The 20,966-nt window shown below is 43.9% G+C and overlaps 2 protein-coding genes across 14 annotated transcripts in view; one reads left to right on the forward strand and one right to left on the reverse strand.

The window, feature by feature from the left end:
* The window catches only part of ZNF706 (zinc finger protein 706), a 186,352-nt gene that overhangs the window by 66,005 nt on the left and 99,381 nt on the right, over positions 1-20,966 (forward strand). The window lies entirely within an intron of this gene.
* The window catches only part of TAF1B (TATA-box binding protein associated factor, RNA polymerase I subunit B), a 95,751-nt gene that overhangs the window by 55,442 nt on the left and 19,343 nt on the right, over positions 1-20,966 (reverse strand). For all 13 annotated transcript variants that reach the window (XM_068108478.2, XM_078773091.1, XM_068108479.2 and 10 more), the window contains 3 exons: positions 19,957-20,104; positions 17,820-17,973; positions 8,162-8,205 (listed from right to left, as the gene is read on the reverse strand). In XM_068108478.2, the coding sequence (XP_067964579.2) occupies positions 8,162-8,205; positions 17,820-17,973; positions 19,957-20,104 (346 nt within the window). The remainder of the gene's footprint in view (positions 1-8,161; positions 8,206-17,819; positions 17,974-19,956; positions 20,105-20,966) is intronic.

The raw sequence follows: 20,966 nt of genomic DNA on the forward strand, positions 1-20,966 counted from the left end.
ACGACTGACTCACTCTCGCCAGCACCCTCACTCCTTGGCACGCACTTTTTCCTCACACACCCCAGAGTCGGACTTTCTCGCACACCTCTTTTTTCACACACCAGACCTGTCGCACACTTCACCAACGGCCTCTCACGAACACCCGGGTCCATCTCGACCCCCAAGCTTATTAAATCACCTGGCGCATCATACGCACGACCATATTGGTCACCACTTACACCGGGTCCTCTTTCTCTTCGCTTCTCCTCCATCACCTGCGAATCCCTCATCCGGTTAATGAGCACATCATCACGATCCGAACACAGACTTTGGACCAATTCTTTTACCTCCTCTTTTATCTCTTTCTTATCCTCTCTCCGTCGCTTCTTAATTTCGCTCACCCCTTCTTCCACTTCTTCTAATTTCTGTTTCACCTCCTTCATCTCCTCGTGCGCCCCTTTAAGTTCTTCCTCTAACTCCACTTTATTTTTTTCTATGTGCTCCCGCACCTCCCGCTCTTTAACCTCCATCACCTCTACCACCTTGTTCATTTTCCTCGTCAAGTCCTCATGTACCGTCTGACACTCTTTTTTAATTACCCCTACGTCCTTTTTCATCTCCTTCTGTGTCGATTTTAAACCCTCTATTACCGCTGTGTTCTTCTTTACCTGGTCCCCCAACTCCTTTTGTCCCACTGTCAGTTGTTCTACTCCCAGTGTCAACTCCTCTATACCCCCTTGCAATTTTACAGTCCCCTTTCTCACCTCCTTCTCCATGCGCTCCTTACAGTGCCTCACCTCCTCGCGCACTCCTCCGACCTCCTCACTCACTCCTCTTCTGATCTCTTCTCCCATCACTTGAATCTCCTGCCCAGATGCCACCCTCATCTGCTCCATTTCCTCCCTGTGAGCATCCAGTTTGGTTTCTACCCCCATTCTGACCCCCTCTATCTGCTGCCCCATTTGTTTAACTTCCCTTTCCGCTTGGTCCCTCATGTCCCTCAATTTGCCTTCCATACTGTTTTCTAACCCCTCTAACCCCTCTTGCATCCCTTCCATTTGATTCTCTTGAGCGGCCATTCTGTTTTCTACCCCCGTTAACCCATGTCTCACCTCTTTTATCCCATTGTCTAACCCCTCAAAATTATTGTCTAACTTCCCAAATTTCTTGTCCAACTCCTCAAAATTATTGTCTAACTTCCCAAATTTCTTGTCTAACTCCTCAAAATTGTCTAACTTCCCAAATTTCTTGTCTAACCCCTTAAAATTATTGTCTAGCCCCTCACCGGTACCCCTCGCTTCGTCCCTCATTACCCCCATTTGGCCCTCCAATCGCTCACCCTGAGCTACCATCCGGTTCCCCATTACCCCCATTTGGCCCTCCAATCGCTCACTCTGAGCATCCATCCGGTTCCCCATTACCCCCATCATTCTGCTTTCCATTTCTTCGCTATTTTGGGCCATAAGGGCCTTCATTTGTATAAAAAAAAGGTTCAAATCTACCAGCGGCGCTACTAAGGTCACGGGCGTGGTCGCCGTGGCCATTTGCGAGGCGCCATTTTGCGCGCCCGCAACCTCGTGCGCGACGACGCTATTTTGCGAATCTGCTACCCTCACTGCTTCGCTCTCCTCTTGTCCCTCATTTTGGTCCTGGATCGACCCTGCCTCCCTCTCCTCTACCGGAACCCAGCCGTCTTGGTCTGCCATAGCGCGACTTTCAAAATTCGGGTTTTTATTTGTTTTGTAAAACACAATTAAATTTCGCCGTTATAATTTCGAGCGCGTGAAACGCGCTCCGGATCGAATCCCACTTCCCGACACCAAATGTTACCCTAATGGTACAATTGGTGTTCCAAAATTTGGGCCTAACAAATTTAGTCCCAGGTCCGAATCCAACTCCTCGACACCAAATGTTACAGACGCGGTTTTGGATGTTAGTTTACCGAGCGGTTTGGTATGACCGCGTCTGCACAGTTTACCCGATTCCACTCGAACGTTGACTAAGTCGCGCTATGCTAAATCAATTGAGGAAAGGACACAACGGCTGGGTTAGATGACACGACACCAGGGGTACAGTTCTCAAGACCTCCGGAGGAGGTTATAATATTTGTATGCGGAACGTTTAGATTACAAGGACAAGAGGGACAGCATAGGAAGGTAGGCACTTAGACACACTTATCTTATTCCCGACAGACCACAGATAAACGGGACAAGACTGACTCACACAGGGATTGATGGCAAGGAAGGGCAGGTAGTCGATGGACAGCACAAGGTGCACCTTGGCTCAGGGACAGGATAGCGCGGTCCAAAAGGTGCAGGGAGGTATCGTCGCGCTGGAGGTGGCGTCTGTTTCTCCTCAAGCTGGGGGCGCATCTGACGTCACGTCCGGTAAGTCGCTGCGTATATCCAGCGGGGAGTGACACGCCCTCAGCTCGTTAGCTCCGCCCCAGATGGAATCGGCCCGTTGCTTCTTATTGGGTGCGGGGGGTTACCGGGCTCCGCCCTTGACGAGGGGCCGACAGTCAGCCCCTTCGTGGTAACCCCGTCGGAGCACGTGGGCAATGGCGGCTAACCAAGCCGGAGTGAGGACGCACACTCCCCGCGCGTTGTTGTTGTAGTTGTTGTTGTTGTTGTAGTTTCATGAGGAAGATGGGAGGAGGTATGGGGAGGTCCTAAACTCACTACTGGTGTCCATACAATCACATTCTGGTGCAACGAAGAGTCAGAATTAATGGAAACGAGTCCTTAACTGACATAGACTAAGAATAACTAGCAAGATGTCCGAAAGTTGTCTACGTGAGATGCGGTGGACCTGGGCACGACATTTAATGGGGGAAAAAGGGGAAGGTCGGTTCTACAGAGTGTTGTTTACAGACAATGGGACTAGGGAATGGGGGATTGGGGATAGTTGGGGAGTATTGGGGAAATAGGGGAATATTTACAAGCGGATATGGATGGAGGCCAAATCCCATATCCGCAACAATATATATATATACATATATACACATACATATATATATATACATATATACACATACATACATACATATACATATATACACATACATACATACATATACATATATACACATACATACATACATATACATATATACACATACATACATACATATATACACATACATACATACATATATACACATACATACATACATATACATATATACACATACATACATACATATACATATATACACATACATACATACATATACATATATACACATACATACATACATATACATATATACACATACATACATACATATACATATATACACATACATACATACATATACATATATACACATACATACATACATATACATATATACACATACATACATACATATACATATATACACATACATACATACATATACATATATACACATACATACATACATATACATATATACACATACATACATACATATACATATATACACATACATACATACATATACATATATACACATACATACATACATATACATATATACACATACATACATACATATACATATATACATACATATACATATATACACATACATATATACACATACATATATACACATACATATATACACATACATATATACACATACATATATACACATACATATATACACATACATATATACACATACATATATACATATATATATATATATATATATATATATATATATATATATATATATATATATATATATATATATATATATATATATATACACATATATATATATACACAGACTTGGCATTTAATATGGAATATTTTTTTATTCTTGACTCGGTTTTACTTTCTGAACTCGGTATATCAATCTGGTGAGTTTCTTTGATGCTTCGCTGATTTCTTTGTCAAAAGAACCATGTCACTGATTGTCTTTCGCAGCAAGAAGTCAATAACAGGATAATATCACAGATGGCGTGACAAAATGTAAGGACAGGTACATTTGACGATTGGCTTCACAATCGGGTATATAAGGGTTGTTGGTTCTGTATTAGTGGAAATCAACTGCTGCACGTCTACAAAAGTTATTGCCGCTTCCTCTGGAGATGGTCCGTCAACTTGACAATGCTGTTTGTCATGGAGTGGTGGCTTTACGAAATTCCGGCATGAAACAGCGTGCTATTGCTTGGCAGTATGGCATCACTCAAGGTCAGGTGTCAAAGATCCTGAAACGACATGCTCAGAGGGGTGTCGCTACTCCAATACCGAGGCCAGGACGTCCCCACAGAATCACAAGGAGAGATGATCGCCAGCTGCACCGGTTAGTCTGCAATGGACGTACCAAGTCAGCTAATCGGCTTAGGGCTGAGTGGCAGCAACTGACAAATGTGCCTGGATCCAGAAGGCTAGTCAACCAACGACTGGTTCAGGCAGGCTATCGTGCCAGGCGTCCCATGAGAAAGCCACGCCTGACCAGACAACACAGCCAGTGCCGATTGCAATGGGCCAGAGAGCACCGTCAATGGCAGCCAGGACACTGGAATCACGTGACCTTCAGTGACGAGTCTAGATTTCTGGTCTATCGTCAAGATGGCCGCGTCCGAGTATGCAGACAAGTGCATGAAGCCTACAACGAAGATTGTATAGTGCCAAGAGTCCAAGCTGGAGGTGGTGGGGTGACCGTTTGGGCTGCTTTTCATGCAGGGGGCAAAACTGACCTGATTGTTCTGAATGGAAACCTGAACCAGTTCAAGTACAGGGCCATTCTGGAAGAAACATTACTTCCATTTGCTCGTGCAGCCTTTCGAGGAAACTTTGTCTTCCAAGATGACAATGCTCGGCCTCATCGTGCTCGCATGATCCAACACTTTCTTGTTGGCCGTGGTGTAGAGCATATGGAGTGGCCTGCCATGTCCCCTGATATGAATCCGATAGAGAACTTGTGGGCAGAATTAACGCGTCAAATCGACAACTTGGTCCAGCAGCCCACCACTGTGCGTGAATTGCAGCAGGCTATTGTCACTGCATGGCAAGCGATTCCTGTCCAAAACTTGGCAAATCTCGTGAACAGCATGCCTCAACGTGTACGTGCTCTCCCGAATGCTCGTGGGGATTACACGAAGTACTGAACTGTAATTTTAGTCCGTAATCCCAGTCATGATTTAACGTTTGTTTTTGTTGAATTTTTTTTTAGCTCATGTATAAAACAAGTGAATCCTCTTGGATTGCGCTGAGGTTCGGGCATGGAATTTCGAGCCTCGATCATGGTTCGAGCCTCGATCTTGTATACAAAAATAATAATAATAAGAACCTTGGGCCGAATCTCGCGCTTCACCAGTGCGCGTGCGCGAATTTACGTCACGTCGGCAGCGAGAAGGGGTTCCCCAACACGAACCAATCAGGAACTGCCACGTCACACTTATATGATCTCAGAATTCCTGTGACAGGAATTCGCGTTACACTGGCTGGAAGTCATTCGCTAGAGGCGCTTCCTCAGCGCTAATAAAGAGATACTTCTGGAAAACGTACAGAAGTTTAACACAGTACTGTCCGTGAATTGAGTTCGATATCAGTTCACATTACTTTCAAGGATCAATTTATTTGCTTCGAAATGTCAAATGTGGTTTTTGTTTCTTTTAAAGGTCACATAAACAAAATCTAGAATAATTTCAACATAATTCCAATGAACTTTTGGTTCTAAGTCATCTTGAAAAGTAAGTTCACCCCCACAAAAAAAATATTCCATATTAAATGCCAAGTCTGTGTATATATATATATATATATGTGTGTGTTGTATCGTCCACCAAACAGTGATGACTCAATTTACATCTCGCTGTCTGACAACATGGACCAACTTATATCCACTCATCCCAACTCTCTCTTCCTCACATGCAGCGACTTCAACTGTCATCATGCCAGCTGGCTGGGTGTGGGTTCCTCTCTCACCAGCCATGGCATCTCTGCAAAGGACTTCTCCGACTCATTGGGACTGACACAATCTGTCAATTCCCCAACCCAGATCTCAGTCAATGGAGTATCTTCTCTTCTAGACTTGGTTATGACAAACTTCCCTGCAAATATCTGCTGTTATTATTCTGCTCCAATTGGTTTATCTGACCACATGCTTGTTAAAGTGGACATCTCTCTGGCCATTCTCAGAGAGCCACCTCAGCACCAATGAGTCCAGCATTTCACTCAGGCCAACTGGCATGGTCTTAGAGCATCCATCAAACTTCTGGACTGGTCTCCCATTTGTACCGTCTCCAACATCAACTCATCCTGGGAATTTTTCCAAAGTAAATTTCTCTCTCTCATGCACAGATTTATCCCATTTTGTCTTCAGTTGTCATACCCTTCCTCCTGTCCATGGTACACTGAATCTTGTGGTGAGGCAGTTGCCCTGAAACAACTTGCCTTCGCCTCATGCAAGGCTAATCCAACTGAATCTCAGTTCCTTTCACAAAGCTGGGAAGAAGTGTGGTCTACCCTCAGGGGAGCCAGGAAGCACTATCTCTCTACTCTCAAGACTGAACTCTCAAACCGGTCTCCCTCTTCCAAATCCTGGTGGCGTCTGGTCAAATCTGTTTCTGGTGTTTGTTCCTCCTCCATCCCCTCGTTTACCTCAAACGGCTACACAGCTGACACCGCATGTGGAAAAGCCGAATCAGAGCTACCTGGTCATCGAGCTTACGGCGCTGTTCGGAGCTGCCTGGTCGTCGAGCTTTTGTTCGTTGCGGCGGATCGCGGGAGCTGTGCCTTGGGCGTGACATTGTGTGGCGATTTGTTTATTGTTGGGGGCGCTGTTGAGCAGCAGCGGTAGGGTTACGGGGTTTCTTGTTTGGTTCTGCTTTTTGATTTACTTAATGTGCACATTGGTAGTTATTTTATATGATTACTATTATTTTTATATGCACTTGTAAGTTTTAAGTTTCATGAAATATTGTTATTGTAAACTCGAGACAAATTTCAGTCTCCGGACTGCCTTGTCCAGTGTTTGATGTTTTCAATAAACCCAAATGATTGAATGAATGAAAAGCTCAAACGCTTCGTGTTCATCGATGGTTACCTGATCTTGATATCTTCGAAAGGATAAGTGTTTCATTGATGTTGCTCTGTAATTTACCACCATTGATGAAATTTACACTTCCGAAGATGGATCTATACTTCATTGTACTTTTATCGGAAATAGGGTCATATTTGACTGGTTAGTGGGGTTTATTGTGCATGTGGGCGCACACAAATGTGTGATGATGTTGTCATGGAAACCTTTCTACAAAATTAAAGATGCTTGCATCGGAAATGTATATTTTTTTCATTCCATCGTAGTAATAATTCCCAAAATAGAAAAATAATACAAATGTTATTGTGAATAACGTACTATAAAAATAAGTTACACACAAAGGTGTTGACAGGAACAGAAGTTTGTTATTGTACTTCACTGCACATAGCATAACTTCGTGATTAGTTCCTCACAGGAAGAAACAATTTGTATCTCATGATCCCACTTTAATTTTCATGTGTAAACACTGTTAAACAATAACATACTTTAAAAAAATAGGATATAACAAAATTGCAATTATTGTTTTGTAAACAAACAAACAAAAAAAGAACTGCGTTTTAAGGCCATTTTTCCCCGCAGAGTGGGGGTTGGCCTTTTTTTGGGCACAGTGGTCCCCTTTTTGAAGCAATGTTTAATGGCCGGATGCCCTTCCTGCTGCCAACCCTGTTTGTCGCCTCTTGCGACACGCAGGGAGTTACCAGTGAACTGGTCCTCAATTTGCCAACATCAGAAGGATGGCAGGCTGAGTCAACCCCCCTGGTGTTAATTGAGCAATGACCGGGATTCGAACCCAGGATCCTAAGATCCCAAGCCGGCACCCTAACCGCGAAGCCAACACCAGGCTGTTTTGTAAACAATACGAAACGTATATAGTACATACATGTATGTATGTATAGGTATGTTTGTATGTATGTATGTATGTATGTATGTATGTATGTGCATGTATGTATGTGCATGTATGTATGTGTGTGTGTATGTGCATGTAAAATTAAATAAAAACATTGGGTCCAAAGTGACACCATTTTGGTCATCCAAAGGTTCAGGTGCATTATTCACAACAATCTTCCACACTTGTGGAAAACAAAGTTAACCAAGCACTCTTTTGTGTCTACTTTGCCATCAGCCTGACCAAACAACACTTACCAACTGTTTTGGCTGACTCCTGTGCCTCCTGTGCAGAGATCTCCCTGCAAAGGAAAGGAAAATAGATGCCTGTACATTCAGTCCAGAATGCAAAATTTGGAAATTAATTTAGAGAAACAAAAAGTATGTATGTATGTATGTATGTATGTATGAAACCATTCTTCTCAAAAGGTTTCAACCAGGTCCCACAAGAAATGAACTCTGCAGAATACCCAAACAAGAGGCGTGATTGTGCACAGGGGTAAGCTGCGCTGCAAGAAAAAAAAAAATGATTACCTCTGCCATCAAAGGTAGATGGAGGTTACATTTTTACCCGTTTGTCTGTCTGTCTGTCTGCCTATCTGTCTGTGAGCAGGATATCTCAAAACGTTATGGATGCATACGGATGAAACGTGGTGGACAGGTTGGCTATGTGACAAGGCTAAATAGATTTGCTTTTATGAAGATCCGGATACAATAATTTAAATATTATAAAAAGCGATTCTTCACCATCGAGAGATAGGGTCAAAAACAATATACAGTCACGTGAAAAAGTAAGTACACCCCATGTACAGTTTTGACTTTTTCAACATATTTTAACATACAGCTATTTGATCTTCATTTCAACAATATTGATAGATAAAGGTGATATAATATAACAAATATCATGAAACATTTACATTTTGTAGTCCATTGTATAATTTAAATAAACATAAATGCAAATTTCGCATGGGTAAAAAGTAAGTACACCCTTGGCTCTAATAGGTGGTATTGCCCCCTTTGGCAGAAACAACCTCAAGTAGGCATTTCTTATAACTGTCTACCAGTCTCTGACATCGACTGGGAGAAATTTTTGCCCACTCCTCCATGCAGAATTCTTTCAGCTGTGCGATGTTTGAGGGGTTTCTTGCATGCACAGCTCGTTTCAAATCCCTACACAACATCTCGATGGGATTTAGATCTGGGCTTTGACTTGGCCATTAAAGAACCCTCCATTTCTTTCTTTTCAGCCATTCCTTGGTGGATTTACTGGTATGTTTAGGGTCATTGTCATGTTGCAAGGTCCACCCTCGGTTGAGCTTCAACTTTCTGACATATGGCCTCACATTATCCTCAAGCACCCTCTGGTACAATGAAGAATTCATAGTGGATTCTATGATGGTGAGATGCCCAGGCCTGGATGCAGCAAAGCTGCAAACAAACACCAACAACAACAGGCATTTTAAGGCCATTTTCCCTGCAAGAGCAGCGGTTAGCCTTGCGGTCCCCATGACAATCGCCTCCATTTTGCCCTATTTTCTGCATTTCCCCTTGTTAACCCCCTTGCCCACATTTCTTCTTCGACCATCTTTAGCCAAGTCTTTATCGGTCTTCCCCGTCCTCTACTTCCTTCTAGATTCATTTCCATCACTCTTCTCAACCAGTCACTTTCATCCTTCCTCAACACATGACCAAACCATCTCAACCTGTTCCTCTTCACAGCATCCATCACAGGCTCTATTCCCATCATCTTTCACAATTCATCATTTGTCTTCCTTTCTCTCAACGATACCCCCTCCACAAATCCACCGAACCATTCACATTTCCATCCTTTCCAGCCTTTGTTGCTGTTCTACATTCATTACCCATGTCTCGCTCCCATAAATCATAACACTTCTCACGCATGCAGCATACACCTTTCCCTTCAGCTTCAACGACACTCCCCTCCTCGTCAGCACGCCACTCAGTTCCCAAAACCTCTTCCATGCACATCTCACTCTAGCAACCGTTGCCCAGTCTGATCCACCTTCTCCATTCAGCATGTCTCCTAGGTAACAAAATGTTTTCACACCTTCCAGCTTCATGCCGTCTCCAAGATCCAACTCAACATTTCCCCCATCTGCTTTATAGCAAATTAAATTAAATTAAATTAAATTAAATTACAAATTAAATAAATTAATTATTAAATTATAGCAAATAGCAAAGCTGCCCCAAACCATAATATTTCCACCACCATGCTTTACAGTTGGTAACAGGTTCTTGTGGTCAAATGCTGTCTTTGGTTTTCGCCAAACATGTCTTCTGGTACTGTGGCCAAATAGCTCTACCTTTGACTCATCTGTCCAGAGCACATTGTTCCAGAAGTGCTGGTCTTTGCCGAGGTGTTCATTGGCAAACTTTAGTCTTGCCCTGATGTTCTTTCTGGACAGCAAAGGTTTCCTTCTGGCACACCTCCCATGTAGATCAAATTTGTGCAGCCTCTTTCTAATGGTAGACTCGTGCACTTTGACATCAACAGTGGCAAGAGCTACCTGTAGGTCCCGTGATGACATTCTGGGGTTCTTCGAGACTTTTCAGCATCTCGCGGTCTGCTCTCAGGCTGAACTTGCTGGAGCGGCCTGGCGTGAACACGTTGGCAGTTGTTTGCAATCTTCTCCACTTGTAGATGATCTTCCGGACAGTCGAATGATTGATTTCAAATTGTTTGGAGATCTATTTAAATCCCTTCGCAGACTCGTAGGCATCTATAACCTTCTTTCTGAAGGCCTCAGAGAGCTCTTTTGATCTAGGCATGGTGACGCCACACACTTCAACAACAAAGAGCAAACCAAACTAAATGTCTGAGGTTTAAATAAGACAGGTTCCTCCAAGATCCTCTCTAACGATGTTCTAATCATTTGCACCTGAGCTGGTGCACCTGATTCTAATTTTAGGTATTTGAAGTCGTGATAAATGTAGGGGTGTACTTACTTTTTCCACATATGAAATTTGCATTTATGTTTATTTAAATTATACAATGGACAACAAAATGTAAATGTTTCATGATATTTGTTATATTATATCACCTTTATCTATCAATATTGTTGAAATGAAGATCAAATAGCTGTATGTTGAAATATGTTGAAAAAGTCAAAACTTTACATGGGGTGTACTTACTTTTTCACGTGACTGTATAGCACAATATCTCAAAAAGGTATGGAAAGATTCAGGCAAAACTTGGTGGATGAGTTGGGTGGGTGACAAAAACAAACTGATTATATTTTGGTTCAGGTCCAGATGCAGATCCAGCCTATCGGTGGGATAGAAAACGTAAACCTGCCTTTCTCTCCAAACTCTCTGCCTATAGCATCCAAGGTTGACTCCACACACAGCTTATCGATTCCCTCTACTCTCGTGGCCAATGTGCGGTTCTAAACGGAATCCTTTCATCTCCCCTCCCTGTCAAGGCTTGAGTGCACAAAGGCAGCCGACTGTCCTGTTGACAAGGCAGTGTTCTGAGCCCAGTCCTATTTGTGATCTTCATCAATGAACTCTGACAGTCTGGAAAATCCTCTACCTATTTGCTGATGACAACTCCCTCTGCCGTTTTTTTGTATACTAAGTTGAGGCTCGTGTGAGAGCTAACACAAAGAACACATTACAGAAAACCTTCTGCAAGAATTCACTTCTCCTTAGACAGATAAATAAATAAAGGGAGAACTTAAGAAAAAGCAAGAATTAGAATGAATAAAGAGAACGGATTTGGACGAAACTTGGTCGACAGGTTATGCGTGCGAAAAGGACTAATCGTTTCGATTTTGGTGAAGATCTCCATATGGATTCGGCTATAATGATTATTTAATTACCAAGTGATTCTTCACCATTGGGAGATCGGGTGAAAAGTCAAATGATGTTACTCCTCTCTGGCCTTGCCCCCCCAGCTCTCTCTGGGCTCCGTCCCCCTAATATTCCTACAGGTCGCACAAGATCTGCCAGCAACCCTCTTATGGTTAAACTGCCAAAATCAAGACTCTCTGCTCACCTTCACTCTTTCATTCCCCTTTTCTCCCACCTCTGGGAACAAACTCCCTCACTCTTCAATCCCATTCCTCCCTCCACGTCTTTAAAATAGCTGTTCACCACCATCTCATCTCCATCTTATCTTCCCCCATCCAAAACCTTGATCTTTTCTACCCCCGCTAATTTCGCCCCAGATCCACTTTTTTGAAATCCCAACTTCTTTCCTGGAAGTCCTTGCAGTGTCCATATGTTTTATACCTCTCCCACCTTCCCCCCCCCCCTTCGTCCCCCCAAGCCCTCCCCCTCCCACAGATCTCCCGATGTCGCTGCTCTCAAATGTTGTGTTTTTGTCCTTCCCCCTCTCTCCCCATCTTGTGTTCCGCTCCCCTTGTTATATATTTTGTGTGTCTGATTTTTTTTTTGTGTGTGTGTGATTAATGTTAGCTCTTCCACGAGCCTCGATCTTGTATACAAAAAAAACAAAAAAACAAAAAAAAAAAAGTGACAAATTAGAAAGAAATGTGAAAGGAACAAAGAACAAAGATGTCGGGAAGAACCTGGATAGATCTATTTCAGCAGTTATACACCATGCTGAAATGCAACAACAGGTACAAGATACCAGCGGTCAATCAGCTGGGAAGCACAGTCCAGACAGCATCAGGATATGGCACAACCATAATCAAATGGAAGACCAAATACTGCATTGGAGTCATCAGAAGGAACCCGAATAAGCAAGTAGCAAAGATGGAGTCATCAGAAGGAACCTGAGAGAAACCGCTGAATGAAATGAGATGAAAACTGCTGGTTGTACTCGGTGTGTGTATTGGAAAGTTTTTGTTGGTAAAAAGTTCAGTCCCGTGGGCCTGGTTGCTAGAAGCTCGGATAACTTCACCACTGGAGAAGAGCTATCTTGTGGTTAATATTCTTATCCGAAGGTTAACTGACGGATAAAGTACAGCTACGTCAGTATCCACTGGATAAGGGCTGGTTAGGTTGTGGATAAACTTTTGATTTGTATATAGCAATGCCCCACAATGCATTGCACTGTCTCATCCGCTTGAAAAACAGTCATGGCGGGTCAAGTCAATCGTACCAGAAAGAGGAAGGCAAATTTTACTCCAACTGAATGGGATATGCTGTGCCGGGCAGCAGAATATCATATAAAGCTCTTTACGAGTAAATTTCCAACACCCTAACGAATGATGTGAAGAAGAAGGCGTGATTGACGATTACAGCTGCCATCAATGGTGTCGGCAACAACTATCGTTGGGCAGAGGAAGTGAAAGAGAATAGGTTCACGCATTGTGTAATGTAACTCGACAGACACCGATTGATTGTCGTATCCATACACGTTTGCACGTCCATACATGACATACTGGATCAACACATTTGCACATCCCTACATGACACACTGGATCAACACGTTTGCAGAATTTCCTTAAAACGTTCGTCCAACAGATGCTGAACAACGCTGGATCGTCTGCCATTTTGAATTGGACAAACCTACGTACGTGTCACTAACTACCGATAAGGCGTTATCCGGGCCAGAGGTAGGCTAAAGTTATCCTGAAAAATCACTCATTTATTCAGCGGCTTTGAGCAACAGAACTTATCCAGAGGATAAATTTAATCCGCGGGATAGGTGATTTATCCATGGGATGGTTCTTATCCGGGCTTCTAGCAACTGGGCCCAGGGGTTCAGTGTGGGAGGGGGGGGGGGGGGGCATCTATCTCCATGTAAAAGTGTATCATACTGCAGCATTCCCAATAGGTGTATTACAAGGTTGTACTAAAACAGACCAATTCTGAGGGCATCATTCAATCCATAATTCTGGAGTAATTAACTCGTCTGAGGACGGGGTATTGGCTTGGCTTGTCAAGATTGCCATGCTCTGTGGATCTGGTTTCCTCATTTTTCCCACCTGTCATTTGTAATTTTATTTTCATTTCACTATTCCCCGCACTTCAGATTGTTTTTCATGGTTTTGTTTAAATATTTATTTAAATATGTTTAAACCGCAGCCGTGATGCTGACACCGCCCCCCTCCACCCCCCAGAATTTCCATGTTTTAAACGTTTCCCAGTGTGTACCCTGGATAAGAATAGGTACGCCGTATCCCTGCGTGTCGTAAGAGGCGACTAAGAGGGTTGGCGTCAGGAAGGGCATCCGGCCATAAAAACATTGCCTCAAAAAGAGAACCATGACAATTACAACTACATGTGGGCAGGGTACAGCCCGAAGTGGAGATCGGTTTCTGAGGTTTGGGACATGGAATGTAGGGACAATGACAGGGAGATCAGGAGAAGTGGTGGAAGTATTGGTCAGAAGAAGAGTGGACATATGTTGTGTGCAAGAGACGAGATGGAAGGGAAGTGGTGTGAGAATGGTGAAGGGTAGGCAGGGACAGAAATACAAGTTTGTGTGGCAAGGGTGCCTGGAGGGTGTGAATGGTGTTGGTGTCCTGTTTTCTGAGGAGTTTGTAGACAGTGTGGTGAGTGTGACTAGAGTGAGTGATAGGTTGATGATGGTGAAAATGATGATTGGAAAGCTCTTGGTGAACGTCATCTCGGGATATGCTCCGCAGGTTGGTCGTAGCGATGAAGAGAAGGACAAGTTCTGGTGTGCGATAGAGAAGCTGATGGAAAACGTGAAAGATGAGGAAGTTGTTGTGGTAGGAGGAGACCTAAATGGACATGTGGGAAGGAGTATGGATGGTTTTGACGGAGTTCATGGGGGTTACGGATATGGTGTGAGAAATGGAGAAGGTGAAAGGATTTTGGAGTTTGCTGATGGAGCTGATTTGTTGATTTGTAATACTCAGTTCCAGAAAGAGGATAATAAGCTTGTTACATACATGTCAGGTGGGTCGACGACAACCGTTGACTACCTGATGGTGCGTAGGCGAGATAGGGGGCACCTCCCGGACACAAAGGTGATCCCGGGGGAGGAGGCTGTTTCACAGCACCACTTGGTTGTCTGCGACGTAAGGGTGAAAGGTGTGAGGAGAGCTCGGCGGGTGAAGTACCAACCGAGAATGAGGGTGTGGAGGTTGAAAGAGGTGACAGTAAGGGAGGCATTAAAAGAGAGGCTGAGTAGGGTCGAGGATGATGTGGTTGAGCTTGAAAGTGGTTGGATGTCAATGAAAGCTAGTCTGTTGGGAGCCGTTGGTGAGGTATGTGGATGGACAAAAGGACCACCAAGGCACTCGGAAACATGGTGGTGGGATGATGAAGTTGGAAAGAGGATTGACGAGAAGAGGAAGAAGTTCAAGGAGTGGCAGAAGGCGAAGGGTACGGGAGCAGAAACAGCAGAGCATGAAAGTTATAAGGCAGCCAGGAAGGCTGCAAAGAAAGAGGTAGCAAAGGCTCAGGAGGCATGTAGGAAAATGTTCGGAGAACGCTTGGATTCGGAAGAGGGTCAGAAAGCAGTATTCAGGATTGCAAAGCAGATAGCGAAAGAGAGGTGTGATGTGATGGGGGTGAGTTGCTTGAAGGATGAAGTGGGACAAATCGTTGTCGACCTAGATGGAATTAAAGGAAGATGGAAAAGATATATGGAAATGCTGTTGAATACAGAGAATGAATGGGATGGCAACATAGAGAGTAACCCAGTTTTAGGACCGGCAGAGAAGATAACTGAGAAGGAAGTTGAGGAAGCGATAAAAGCAATGAAGGGTAAAAAAGCGGGAGGGCCGACGGGAGTTGTGGGAGATATGTTGAAGGCAGCAGGAAGTTGGGGTGTGAAGAGAATGACAGAGATCTGTAATCTGGTGGTGAAAGAAGGCCGAATTCCAGTGGCTTGGGAACTGAGTACCCTCGTCCCTCTATACAAGGGGAAAGGTGACCCTCTGGAGTGTGGCTCGTACCGAGCGATAAAGTTATTGGAGCATGGAATGAAGGTATTGGAAAGGGTGTTGGAGAGGAGGATAAGGAAGAAAGTGAAGATCGACGAAATGCAGTTTGGATTTATGCCAGGAAGAGGAACGACAGACGCGCTTTTCATTGTGAGGCAGTTGCAGGAGAAGTACATGGAGAAGAGGAAGAAGTTGTTTCTTGGGTTTGTTGATCTGGAGAAAGCATTCGATCGGGTTCCACGCAAAGTATTGACATGGGCATTGAGGAAGTTAGGAGTGGAGGAATGGTTGATCAGAGTAGTGATGGCAATGTACAAAAGAGCGCGCACAGCTGTAAGGACGAAGGACGGGAACAGTGGTGAGTTTGAGGTGAAGGTGGGAGTGCATCAGGGGTCGGTACTAAGTCCACGACTATTTGTAGCTGTGATGGAGGTGCTGGCTCAGAACGTAAAGGAGGGTTTACCGTGGGAGTTGTATGCAGATGATCTGGTGTTGATTGCGGAAAGTATGGATGGACTGAAGGAAAAGATGAACACGTGGAAGGAATGTATGGAGACAAAAGGTCTGAAGGTGAATATCGGAAAGACGAAGGTGATGGCAAGTGGTAAAGCATGTGGTGAGGTGGAAAGAACTGGGAAGTGGCCCTGTGCTGTGTGTAGGAAGGGTGTCGGAGTGAACTCCATTCAGTGTACAATGTGCGCTGAGTGGGTTCATCAAAAATGTAGTGGTCTGAGAGGGTCATTAACCAGTGTGGCAGCTACATTCAAATGTAAGGTGTGCACAGAGGGAGCTGCAGATGGAGGAAATGTTGAGTTGGATCTTGGAGACGGCGTGAAGCTGGAAGGTGTGAAAACACTTTGCTACCTCGGAGACATGCTGAATGGAGAAGGTGGATCAGACTCGGCAACGGTTGCTCGAGTGAGATGTGCATGGAAGAAGTTTTGGGAATTGAGTGGCGTGCTGATGATGAGGGGAGTGTCGTTGAAGCTGAAGGGAAAGGTGTATGCTGCATGTGTGAGAAGTGTTATGATTTATGGGAGCGAGACATGGGTAATGAACGTAGAGCAGCAACGAAGGTTGGAAAGGGTGGAAATGCGAATGGTTCGACGGATGTGCGGAGTATCGTTGAGAGAGAGGAAGGCAAATGATGAATTGCAAAAGATGATGGGAATAGAGCCTGTGTTTGATGCTGTGAAGAGGAACAGGTTGAGATGGTTTGGTCATGTGTTGAGGAAGGATGAAAGTGACTGGTTGAGAAGAGTGATGGAAATGAATGTAGAAGGAAGTAGAAGACGGGGAAGACCGAGAAAGACTTGGCTAAAGATGGTGGAAGAAGAAATGCGGGCAAGGGGGTTAACAAGGAGAGATGCAGAAAATAGGGCAAAATGGAGAAGATTGTCATGGGGACCGCAAGGCTAACCCTTGCTCTAGCAGGGAAAATGGCCTTTAAAATGCATGTTGTATGTTGTGTATTCCCCGCACTTCAGCGTCACCCTGGTGGCAAAATACATCGCCCAGGGATACCACAGAGGATTTGAGGGGTGGAGAATTGAGGAAAATAGTATTATTTTCAATGCAATTACACAAATAAATTCTCCCTTTTCCATTGATAACACAGAACGGAATTTATTTCATAAAATAGAAGTTGCCTTTTTTCTGGAAATGGCAAAGGCAGTTTTTCTGAAATAGAAAAATCACTGGCTCTACATTTTGCATCATAATAAGGAGATTTTTGAGGTTAAGTGTTATAAGGAAAGGAAGAAAGGCACACTTGTGATTAAAACAATGCTTGCTATAAAATGAAGAAGTCTTGCTGGTGAAGGGTCGTGTTGATCTACATTAACAGACAGGCAGAACAATGGATTAAATCAGCAAGACGTTGATTGGGGTATATTAACCACCATGGAAAGCAAGAAGCTGATGTTTAAGGCATTAACTCTTCATCGGAGCTAAAGACCAATGCTTGTTATAGTTGGGGGAAGGCCTAACAAACACCACATTTTCTAAAAATCTAATTTTCGTGTATGACAAGCAAACAAAAGCGATGACATTTTTGAGTGACTTACCATTCTTTTTCATCATTGAGACCATAAAGCAACCCTAGAGAGAGTGCCACGGCAGATGCGGCATGCAACTCGTGCTGAGGAAGGCACTTGGCGTGTTGTTTTGCCTGCTTCATAGCATGTTCTACCATAAAGCAGCACCAATTCAACAGCCCATCTGTGGGTAAGGAATGCCGATGTCAAAACCAAATAATCTATAATAATAAAAAGTGTTAACCCTGGTGTTGTTAACCCTGTTAAAGTTAAATAAAAAGTTAACCCTGGTGTTGGGCTAGCGGCTAGGGTGCCGGCTTAGGATCCTAGGATCCTGGGTTCGAATCCCGGTCGATCGCTGAATTAACGCCAGGGGGGTTGACTCAGCCTGTCATCCTTCCGAGGTCGGCAAATTGAGTGAGTACCAGTTCACTGGTAATTCCCTGTTTGTTGTTAAAGGCGGCAAAAAGGGTTGGCGGCAGGAAGGGCATCCGGCCGTAAAACATTGCTTCAAAAAGGGGACCAAAAAACAACAACAACCACGGTTTCCGAAAAAGGCCAACCCCCGCTTTGCGGGGAAAAATGGCCTCTAAAGGTGGTTATTATTTTTTTATTTAATAAAAAGCTGTGTGTGTGTGTTTGTCTCCTCCATAACTCCAAAACCATGAAACCTAGTGGGCCCCAAACTTTGCATGCACACTAATCGACCTCCAAGTGATTGCACGAATGAAAACTGGGTATTTGGGTGTGTTTTTGAAGATCATTTACACGAACAGGCTTACCTTTGGTCAGCCTGCATTTAGGTCACTTAACTTGGCATCTTACTTCTGCCATTTTGTCCATTCTACTCAAGTATGCCTTGCCTCAGAACAGGTCGCGGTTTTTAAACAATAAAGCTTCATATCTACGAATGGTAATATAGCTGATCTTCATATCTATGAATCGCTGTATTCTGTATACATCACAATGCTCATAAATGCCAGTGTTCATGCCTTTATTTAATTTCCGCAAAGATTGAGAATCTCTTCACCTGAACCAAATTTCCAAATTGACCTCAGCATCTGTTCCAACAATTTTAAAAGTGTTAATTTGTCTAAATCAGACATTGTGGGACACTCCTGGCATCTCAACAGTATTGTTGGAGTGTTTGCTTGAGTGCTTAAGTTGTTGGAGCGCTTTATTGAGTGCTTACGCTGCTTGGCAAGCACTCTTCGGGCTTCTTTTGCAAGTCATGGCGATACAGTAGACAGCACTCCCTTCTTGTTTTTACGTACGCAGTTTGTTATTACACGAGATCACATTGATTCACATGCTTTTGTGATCTACTTCCATTATATTAATATAAGCTATATTTATATGGGGGTGAGGTTTGGAAGGGGCGGTGTTGTGAGGGGCATGGGGGAGCTGAGGTGGGGTAAAGTCAAAGTGCAAAACCATTTTGGAGGAATGGTCACACTTGATGCCAATTAAGAGCCCCGTGGGTTAGATGGTGTGGCCGGTGAATCAGAACACACACACACACACACACACACACACACACACACACACACACACACACACACACACACACACACACACACACACACACACACACACACACACACACACACACACACACACACACACACACACACACACACACCAGTCAGCCAACTCTAACATATGGAGAACACAGTGCAAAGAGGAAGAGGGAAATTCTGCCATTATTGCTTAATGATAAATAGATGGTATCGTGTTTTAACTGACAGGTTTTCAGAACTGTCCCCTATCTTCCACCCCCTCTCCCTCTCCTTTCCTCCCCTCCATCTCCCTACCCCTACCTCCCCCCTTTCCCTTCCTTCCCTCCCTCTTCCCCCTCTACACCTACCTTCCGCCCCTCCACCCTTTTCTCCTATCCCTCCTGCTCCCTTTATTCCCCCCCCCCCCCCTTTTCCCTCCTCCCCTCTCTCCCCCTTCTCTTCATATTCCCGGCACAAAGTGACCCTGCGTTGCCCGGCAGCACTGGGTACTTTTGCTTGTTCACAATAATATTAAAACCTTAAACAACAGATGCTATAAAAATGACGAATGACATCCACAGTAAAGTCACGAGAAATCATACATCGAGGTATCCTCAGACAAGCAAGGAGGCACATCCATACATATGGTAAGATGAGGTGACTTTAACCTGGTAGATTGAGTTCTCGAAGAAAACGGGCAGCCAAGCAAGGTGGGTATACCAGCGACTGAGGTGGAGGCACTGGAAACGCAGGCAGTGCAAGGAAGACATCAAGCTTGTTAACCTCCCACTGCAGCTCCGCATGACTTGGCACTCGCTGCAGTACATAGAAACAGCTGTACCTTCAACACTTCAAGGGGTATCCGAAGGCTTTCACATCTCACCTACACAAGGATACTGCAAACTTCAATATCTATCATGCTGTTCTCATCATTGCATCTTTTATCCAAGTCAACAAACTTCCTGATGTGAAAAACAAAAGCTTTCCTTCTCAAAGTAGTGGACATACAGACTTGGCATTTAATATGGAATATTTTTTTTGTGGGGGTGAACTTACTTTTCAAGATGACTTAGAACCAAAAGTTCATTGGAATGATGTTGAAATTATTCTAGATTTTGTTAATGTGACCTTCAAAAGAAACAAAAACCACATTTGACATTTCGAAGCAAATACATTGATCCTTGAAAGTGATGTAAACTGATATCGAACTCAATTCACGGACAGTACTGTGTTAAACTTCTGTACGTTTTCCAGAAGTATCTCTTTATTTTGCACATTAGCCAAATTTTTTTCCAACAAAAACAAAAGCTAAATTATGACTGGGATTACGGACAGTAAAATTACAGTTCAGTACTTCGTGTAACCCCCACGAGCATTCAGGAGAGCACGTACACGTTGAGGCATGCTGTTCACGAGATTGGCCAAGTTTTGGACAGGAATCGCTTGCCATGCAGTGACAATAGTCTGCTGCAATTCACGCACAGTGGTGGGCTGCTGGTCCAAGTTTTCGATATGACGCGTTAATTCTGCCCACAAGTTCTCTATCGGATTCATATCCGGGGACATGGCAGGCCACTCCATATGCTCCACACCACGGTCAGCAAGAAAGTGTTGGATCATGCGAGCACGATGAGGCCGTGCATTGTCATCTTGGAAGACAAAGTTTCCTCGAAAGGCT

This window comes from Myxine glutinosa, chromosome 2 (assembly GCF_964187855.1).
Source record: "Myxine glutinosa chromosome 2, kmMyxGlut1.1, whole genome shotgun sequence".
Lineage (NCBI taxonomy): Eukaryota > Metazoa > Chordata > Myxini > Myxiniformes > Myxinidae > Myxine > Myxine glutinosa.